The sequence below is a fragment of the Pseudomyrmex gracilis genome, unplaced genomic scaffold (genome assembly GCF_002006095.1).
Source record: "Pseudomyrmex gracilis isolate BER0280 unplaced genomic scaffold, ASM200609v1 scaffold_2176, whole genome shotgun sequence".
Taxonomy (NCBI): Eukaryota; Metazoa; Arthropoda; class Insecta; order Hymenoptera; family Formicidae; genus Pseudomyrmex; species Pseudomyrmex gracilis.
The window spans coordinates 11408-21065 of record NW_018022760.1 but is presented as its reverse complement, the minus strand read 5'-3'; the positions used below and the strand labels follow the sequence as shown (position 1 = coordinate 21065).

The 9658-nt window shown below is 45.1% G+C and overlaps 1 protein-coding gene across 1 annotated transcript; it reads right to left on the bottom strand.

The window, feature by feature from the left end:
• Positions 1–3262: 3262 nt before the first annotated feature.
• On the bottom strand, positions 3263–3718 carry LOC109862677. Its single transcript, XM_020442787.1, has one exon. It carries the CDS (start codon positions 3716–3718, stop codon positions 3263–3265), a length of 456 nt encoding a protein of 151 aa, XP_020298376.1.
• Positions 3719–9658: the final 5940 nt, after the last annotated feature.

Here is a 9658-nt window from a genome sequence, read left to right as displayed (position 1 = left end):
TGTCCACGATTTCGTTTGGTGGGTAGGTTGTCATATTAAAGATAAGAAATTACCTGAGTTCTAAAAGTATTGATTTCTCAATAGATACAAATAAGCGGAGATATTGTTGCTATTTAAGCATTCACGTCTGCTTTATGATTGCAGGATGATAGTCATGGTCATAGCAACCTTTTTTTTTTTTTGGTATCGAGGAGAAATGCATTACGCATACCTGGCCCTTCGGGGGAAGGAGCCAGGGTATGTGGGACTCCTGCCAAAGAGACAGTCTACCCACTAAAACCCCCCGAAGATCCTCGCGCACTACGAGGAAGAGAGTGACTGCCCTGAGGCACTTACTTCTCCCCTCTCCTTCTGTGCTTAAAGGCGGGACTCCGCCTTTCCACGCTACATAGACGGGGAAGAAGATCGGATCATCTTGAGCCTTACTCCCCCACTTCTGTGCAGGCTGAGTGCAATGGCCGAGAATAACCCCCGTTATTCCCTTTCTGCAGCCTGCCTGATGTCCAATAGTCCAATTTCCCGTCTCCACCTCTATACAGAGGACAGCGACGAGGGGAGGACCGGACATTTATCATCACGGCGCACAATAATAAATAAATAAATAATAAATAAATAAATAAAAAATGCGGTTGGACTTATGCAAGAATAATTAAAATCGTGATTGTCCAAGAAAACCATGCTACACAGGAAGTTGTTGGCCCTGCCGTATCCTCTCTGCTTCCTTTTTGGCGGACATTACTGCTTTGCAAAAGGCAAGGAATGCTCGCCAACTCTCTTTCCTCTCTATCACCTGCTCAACTACAGATGAGAGGGAGAGATCCGGGCCTACCTCCTATAAGTCGGATTCGCTCTCGCAACCACGCGGGGCATTCGGCCAGCGTATGCTGGGCTGTATCTATATCCACCTCTCCGCAATGTACACAGAACGGGGTGGGTGCCTTACCTATACGGTGTAAGTAGGCGTTGAATACACCATGGCCCGAAACAACTTGAGTGGCCCGGAAGGTCAAAGTTGCTTTACTGCACCTTAACCACCTCTCAAGAACAGGGCCAAAGGCCTCTCGAACTCGACGGCCGTAAAGAGAGGGTCTCTGTAGGCGCTTCCGCCATATTTGAATTACTTTTAATTCAATTTGCGTTAAAAGTGCAGACGGATCTGCAGGAACTTCAATATTTCCATCCCGTCTAAAGTCGGGATGCAAAAGTTCATACATCCTGGCCTGGCGCATTGCCATAATATCGACAGGCAGCATGCGGGCAAGAACACGGGCAGCCTCGCACGAAATCGTTCGATACGCACTGATGACCCTTGTTGTCACAAGGCGTTGTATCTCAACAAGAGGGGCGGATACCCTACCCATTTGTATCTCCCGGTGCCAAATCGGTGGGCCGTACATCATCACCGAGTAAACGACTGCCGAATACAGTCGCCTAACTCGGGTGTGAGGGCCCCTTAAATTGGGCATTAACCCAGCTAAGGCATTAACCATTCGGGCGGCTTTTTCCGCTACGCGATTGAAATGTTCGGCGAACGTCCACCTCTCGTCGATCCATAATCCCAAATATTGCATGCAAGGACGGGACCGGACCGTAACACGGTTTACTAAAACGGAAACCGGGTTACCACGTTGGTCTCTAGGTCAAAAAGCTACTACCTCCGTTTTGTCTGGAGATAAATCCAGGCCTAAAGTCCGCATGCGTCGCGCAACCACAGGCACAGCCATAGAGGCTCGATTTGCTGCCTCTCGGTCCGAATCCCCACCAGCCAGAACCAGAGTATCATCAGCGTAGCAAACGAGAGAGCACTCCGAAGGGAGGCCCACCCGCAGCACGCGATCGAATCCTAGGTTCCACAGCAGTGGGCCTAATACTGAGTCTTGCGGAACTCCGCATGATACCTCTCGAGATCGAAATCTTCCATCAACACACGGAAAAACAATCCATCTGTTACTCAGATATGATTGTATTGCCGCCCGTAGGTATGTGGGAAATTCCCAATCTCGCATCGCTCGGTGGATACTATCCTATAACAGTGTATTAAATGCATTCCTAACATCCAATGCCACCGCCACGCATAAGTCACCCGCGTCCGTGTAATTGGTTACCGTTGTCCTAAACAACTGAATCGCATCGCACGTAGACCGTCCAGCTCGAAACCCAAATTGGCAAGGTGAGAGTCCACCACGTTGAATAATATGGTCTTCTAATCGACCAGCAAGAACCCTCTCAAACAACTTGTCAATTTCGTCTAACAGGCACAACGGACTGTAGCTTGCTCGACTCGGTTTGGGAATCAGCACCAAACGTGCACGCTTCCAAGTTACCGGAAATATGCCGCGATACAGGCAATTAATGAAACACCTTAGGATGATATTCGGTGCTATTGCCGCAACACGATTCCATACAGGACCAGCGATACCGTCCATGCCTGGAGCAGTACGCTTCCTAGTCATTCGTCGGACAGCCCCATTAAGCTCCGATACATTGACCTCAAGGTCAGGTGTCAGCAAATCCTCGTTCCGTGTTTCTGCACAATTACCTTCGCGTACAGGGAAGAGGCTAGTAATAACGTCCAATACCTCAGGGACGCTCATTGTCTCCGTAGCGGGTGGTCCAGCTGCCCGCAAGCGAGACATCACAACCCGATAAGGTGTGCCCCACGGATCATCATCTACTGTGGAAATTAATTCCTTCCAGGCCACCTTTTTTGCTGTTAGTATAGCACTTCTGAGCGTTCGTTGCATTTTGCGCAAGGAGACACGTAGAACCTCTAATGCCTCCGGTTCGACATTTCTACGTGTTCTGGCTTGGGTGTATCGCCTCCTGCGAGCCAAACACTCCGAACGTAATCGTGCGATCTCGGGTGACCACCAATAAGTCGACTTACGTGCCGCTACTCCTCGGACCCTAGACATAGAAATGTCACAGGCGTCCGTGATAGCTCGATTCAGCCAAACCGCCTCTTCGTCTGGCTGAGTTTCAGGAGCAATTGGGTCACCCCAAATTGCTCCCATAACTGCCGCTTCAAACATGTCGATGTTCCATGTTTTATTATTCCACCGTTTAAATGGAGGGCATCGAACAGCGAACACACCAGCCCTATTCTCATTAACTATAAAGGATACATAAGAATGATCCGATAAGGACTCCATCCCTAGCACCCGCCATGCCGCCACTAGCGGAGTCATCATCCTGGACCCCCATGTGAGATCCACAATGGAACTGCTCTGTGGACGAACACAAGTGACCGTCCTGCCCCTGTTCAGGATTTGAAGTCCAAGCAGAACAGCCCATTGCTCCACCAATTGACCCCTACGGTTAGGACGGGAGGAGCCTCAAGTAGCTGATCCAGCATTGAAATCACCAGGTCACTCCCCGCGCGCCGGATGCTGTCGCCCAGAGTCCCCAAAGAGGCCTCAAAGTCTACCACGAGAGTATTGGGGGAAAAATAACAGCTAAATACTGCTACATTGCCCCATCGTACCGCTACAAAGCCATGTCCGCGTTCAATAATCTCACGTATTTGTCTACTCCCACAACGGGGTAGCCAAGTGACCGCCGCCACTCCATCCAGATCTGCCGCCCAAAGCGGCGAATCCGGTATGCGCCATGGCTCAGAAATTGCCATCAACGCAACTTCTCTTTCACGCATGGCCTGAATGGCCAGGTCTTGTGCCGGACTACTCCGGTTCACGTTTATCTGGAGAACTTTCGCCATTTTTAGGTTTCCATGGGCGTGCAGCCAACATCCTGGCCGCTTGCTGCTGTCCTCCGCACAGCATTGTTCTCCTCAACAGGGATCCTACGACCACGTAAACCGTAGCCTCCTAACATTAGCTTTACAAGCAACTCCACCTGCTCTATGGCCTGCTGGAAAACTTCGCGACGCGCACGGAATGCAGTGGGCTGGCCCCACACAATCCCGCGCCACATGTTTGGTGCCATCGCACCTATAACACGCCTGACTAAGGTCTTCCTCGTTTGGGCATACCATCCGGACATGTCCGAACTCCATGCATTTATAACACTGGAGCCGTCTGCCCGGGAGTAGTGTGACATGTGCCGTAGTCCAACCAACTCGGATCCTTCCTGCTGCTGCTGTCTTCTCGGCAGTAAAGGGACACTTTACCCACATGACGCCAGTACGTCCTCGTCCATCTTGTAAGGGTCCCGTTCGGATATCCGCAACCGTACACGACCAAACTCCTCTGAGGCTAATGTTTCTTTTACTTCCTCTGGTTCGGTACAGGCATCGAGGCCCGAGATACGAAGCTCTCCCTGCTGAACGGGTCGGGAGACATTTGCTTTCCCCTGTAACAAGGGGATAGTACCTTNATCAGGCGTTCGGCTTTTTCAACGCCATCCACACCGGGGATTTCAATTAAGATTCCCCCTCCTACGTCTCTGCGGACTCTGGTGTCCGTGATACCAAAGTCCTGCAACTTCACCTTCTCGTTGGCGGTCCTCATTATTTCTGCGTAAGAGGCTCTATCGTCCTGAACGCGTCTTATAACAACCGCTGCTGGCCTGCGGCGTCTACGTCGTCGTCCCGGTCTAAAAGTAACAGAGACTTCTTCAGGACGTATACGAAGTTGTCGTCTCTGGTCACATAACTGTAGCTGAGACAAAGGCTGAGGTTGAATATCAGCCCGTCGTGTCCGCTTGATCTCTGGAGGGCCTTCGCCTATTCTCTCTTTCTCTCTCTCTCTCTCTCTTGCGTCGTATCGCTTGCAGTCTTTCTGCATCCTCTTCTCGAAGAGCAAGGTTTCTGCGAGTACTCTGCCTCGCTCGAGCAGCACCCAGCTTCCGAGAAAGGACCCCACCACGTTTGACCACAGTGGCCCAATCATCCGCAGACTGGTCGTTATACTCACTGTCAGCCATCATGGCTGTGTTAGCCTGTCTTTGTCGTTGTCTATGGCTTACAAGGCCAAATCCGTCCTGAGTTTTGGAGGCCGCATCTTTTGAGGGCTTTGGATCAAGCAATCCAATTACCCTCTCCAGCATGCCCTCCATTCTTTCCATTTGTTGTTCAAAGGCTGTTATTCGCCCTTCCACGCCTGGTACACCATGGGCCTGAACAGGACTAACACCAGATATTGTGGCCTTGCCAAGATCTCGTTGTTGTAGTTGTTGTTGTCGCTGTTGCTGATATTGCTGTTGCTGTTGCCGCTGCTGTCGCACTGGTTGTTGTTGCCGTCGCGTGGTTATCGGCACAGTTCCCGCCGGTAATGCCACGACAGACGTCACCACTGGGACTCCAACCGTCTGTATTGCACCCTCTTTCGTTTTTTTCCTTTGGGGCAGAGGTTGTGCAGATTTGAGCTCGTTTTTGGCCCATTCTAGTTCGCGTTCTAATTCAGCGACCTGTCTTTTATACGACACAATCTTAGACCTCATCTCAGTGCTATGTTCCATCTCGAACTCTCTCTCGCAATTTTCTTTGCTTTCTCGTCTTCTGGAACACCCTCCGCTCTGGAACGCGCACCGTAAGCTTCAGCAGCTCTTTTTACCAACCCTGTTATGGTCTTAAACGGACGTACATAACCTCCTTTGAGGTTGCCACTCTTTTTAGTGTAAAACTCCAACGAGTCCATACCCCGTCGGATGTGGCCCACTATTTGAGGTCCGGTAAGTGGAGCGAAGTTTTCCACGTCGGAAAATTCCTCTGGTTCGCTGCCCATACTGCTGCTAGTACGGCGCGCAGAGACCGCTCGTGTCTTAGGGTGAGACTTTTTCGACTTTGTTTTGGTCCCATCCGTCGAAGTCGAAGGGCCTTGCTCAACACACGTCAGAGGGCGTTTAAAGACCGCCTGCTTACGAGAAGTTGGACGACCAGGGCTGAGTGCTTGGCCAGGCACTTCAGCAGGCGTGTCGTCCAAATTCAACAGCTTATCCATTCGGTCATCTATAGTGGCCTCATCTTCTAAGGACAAAGTAAAACTCGTCATTAATTGAGTAATCGTGGCTCCCACTGTGGTCACCGTACGTGATTCCTGTAAAGTAGCAGGTGATGCACTTCTCTGGCGCGTCACGTCTTCATCATCTGCAGTAGCACTCTAAACCGCACCGCCTGCATCGCACGGCGCGGCCAACCCTTTGTCTGATAACGACGGTACGGGAGCAGGGCGAGCACTCCCGAGCCGCCGGGACCTGTGCGTCCGATCGCACTGGTCCGGTACTTCTTCTTCGTCTGTAGTCGTCATCTCCATCATTTTTAAGGATGGTTTGATTTCGGAGTATCCGTTTCCTAGAATGGTTCCCGGCCAAGGGTAACGAGCCCATCCTGCCCGGGTTTGAAGTCAGGGTTTTCCTTCCCCTAGTCCAGTGGCCGTCTCAAAAGCGCCTCTCGGAGCTGGACACCCCGGATTTGTAGTCAGGGTTTACTTCCCTAGTCCGATTGCACCGTGGCTGACGGGGTCGGACGCCCCGGATTTGAAGTCAAGGTTTACTCCCCTATCCCAGTTGCACCGGCAAGAAGTGCTAAGCGAGGCTGGGATCTCCCGGTTTTTATTCAAGGTTTTCCTTCCTCTATTTCCTCTCTTAGTACAGGAGCTCCGCGAAGGGCCTTCCTGGCATGAGTGATCCTACCAGGGAATCAAAGGATTCCCCGCCAGTATAGCCCCCTCGCTTCACCGCTCCTAAGCCCGGACATCACGACAAGGTGAAGGAAAATCGCCCGGGATGGTCATAGCAAGGAAGAGCTACATACGAACTAGTCGCGCATAACTATGAATGTCTGAAAGTCAACCGATTTTCACCAAATTTTGTACACGGGAGTTGGTGGGGTTATAACACGATTATCATTAACATCATATTCATGGTGGTATCGACCTATGCATTCAAGAAAATGGACGGAATTTTGAACAGTTAATTTGCTAAGTGTACTACTTAGCAAATTAATTGTTTGAAGTTACAAATTAACTAAATAAAGCACCCCGATAATGAGAGGCAAAGGGACTGACGTAAATAAAGCACCCCGATAGTGAGAGACAAGGAGACATACGTAAACAAAGCGCCCCAAAGGAAACAAAAAACTACCACGTCCACGCCGTTGTTCCTGAGTAGTGCTAAGAGTAGTAATTTCTATTAATTTCGGCTAAAAATTTCGTCCGCCATCTTGGTCCGCCATCTTGGATCTTCCATTCTGAATTTTGCAAATCTGACTTCAGATTCGTGATCAGCAACCCCAAAAATCCTTGTTACCAAACTTAATTTGGTGCAAATCGGTTGACTAAATTTTTTGTCTGCCATCTTTGTTCGCCATCTGAAAAATTTTAAAACAGTCAAGGTTATATCTGAACGTAAAATTTTCCGCTTTTTCATTTTCCGGTATCAAAAAGGGGGGTTTCCATTTTAAAAAAACCACTTCCAGTTGAAGTAACCCACTTTCGGTCAAAATCAAAAGTTGAAAAGTACGCCATTTTGGTTCCCCTTTGAAACCTTACAACTTATATATGAAACTTTTTTTGATTCCTGGTTACACAAACGAGTTATTGGAGGTGATAGATTCAGATGACTCACCCTGTATAATCTACAAGATGTAATTGCTGCTGTTTAGCAGTAAAATCGTACAGAGAACAAATTAGTTTAGTGATTTATTTATTTATTTATTTATTTATTTGTAGGTTTATTTATTTATGTGTACAATTATATAACACTTATGTGCATTAAATCTGGAATATAGAATACTATTGTTCTAAAGAAGATAAAGATTACATAGTTTAAAAAATTACATTACGTAATGAGTCATAGAGCAAATGAAACATTCATGTATGATTTGCTACAGTTAGTGAACTTACGATTATTATAAGTAATGAAACAAAGAACATCATACTTTAAAACAAAATTGAAATATAAAAAATTATAACGCTAATATATATCTATCTCCATCACCGTAGGTGATTTAGACCATTGTATATAAAAAATAGATTGATCTTTACTTAAATACAAGTTACAATTGTTTAACAATTGTTATAACAATCATATTATTATACTTAATTGTAGGTGTACTTTACACTGTTTACAAAAACGCACTGTTTTTTTAGTTGTACTTTACAATTTTCTTTTATTTATTTCTTTTTTTTAAATAACATCTTTAATTGTTCTTTGGTCCACTTGCCTCTTTTCTATGCATATTTACAATTCTATCAATTTTCTTGACATTTTAATCATAATGACAACAATAGGCTGATTTGCGATGGTATCGTAAATCGACTTATTCTGGTCGATATTTGAATTATCATTCACAAAATTTTATTAGTAAAAAAATTGGTACTATATTTTCAATTGTAGACAGAGCCAAACTCTTATCAGATCCACAATTTCACAAAAAAAATTTACAACATATTATTAACATTTTATTAAACAACAATTATTTTATACAGTTAATTGTTAATAATATTAATAAAAGATTGAGAGCATTGTTCATAAACAAACTAAATAAGCATATTAACATTTCTGAACCGGAAGAAGACGAATACTGAAAAATTCTTTTTTGTCCTACTATACATTCATAATTATAACAATAAGTTCAATCATATAAAGATCAATAACAAAATTATTATTCCCACATATCGCAATTTGAACCAGCTGTCAAAATTCGTCAAAACACATAAAGATCCTGTTTCATACAACAAACAAAAAAATGTCGTTTATCGCATGTCTTGTCAACATTGCACATCTTCCTATGTAGGACAAACCAAAAGACAATTAACGACCAGAATAAAAGAACATATTAATTACGTTAAGAAAGGTCAAACTAAAAAGTAGTAGCCAAGCATTATGTTGAAACTGGACATGGTTTTGATTTTAATTCAGTTGAAATCTTAGACATAGAATAAAACTATTACAACAGACTAACTTCCGAAATGTTATTCATAAAAAAACAAGAACAGGTTTGAATTTAATGACGGATACTGAGACTTTACACAATACATATATGCCTATACTTGACAAAGTTCAATTTTAATGTATAGAGGGAGCATTGTCTNCTACATATCCATTCTATTGCTATTCGATTCAGTATCGATCTTTCGTTTGTGTAAGCATGACTTGTACAAGATACTCCAACAACACATGTAAATTATTAATGACTGGCGTTTGAATTTAATTTCACCATATTGTAACTTCATCATGGTATGTAGAACAACTAAAAAACAAATGACTGCTCTACTTTAAGATCCAATAAATGTTGTATTTGAATTTAAATCGAATTTTATTGTAGATTCAATTGATAAGAACTTAAAAATAAAGTCGAATCGTTTTGAAACAAAACCGATCATATAAAAATACTTTTTTATTGCACAACATCCTGCACTGGCTCTATATAGCCGTTGGATTTAGAATATTACTTGAATATTGTGAAAGAGCCTAAGAAGACACCTCATTACTTCACCATATTTGATAGAATATGTCGAAAAACTTAAGTAAATATGTTGTTACGTCCTGGAGACTCCACGGTCCCCTTTTTCTTGCGACGCGACGCGCCAACGCATAACAAACCTTTTTTTTTGTAAATAACGAAAAGCAATAAATAACTCGAACGGGTCTCCTATCGTTTGGAAACTTAGACTCTAGACGATAGGAGAGCAAACGGAAATCGCATCGGCGCCCGAAAAGATAAACCGCGCCTAGTAATAACCCGAAATTTTATGAT

Coding starts and splice junctions, on each gene's coding strand:
- LOC109862677 (XM_020442787.1), bottom strand. CDS start 3,718: ATGGCGAAAGTTCTCCAGATAAACGTGAACCGGAGTAGTCCGGCACAA.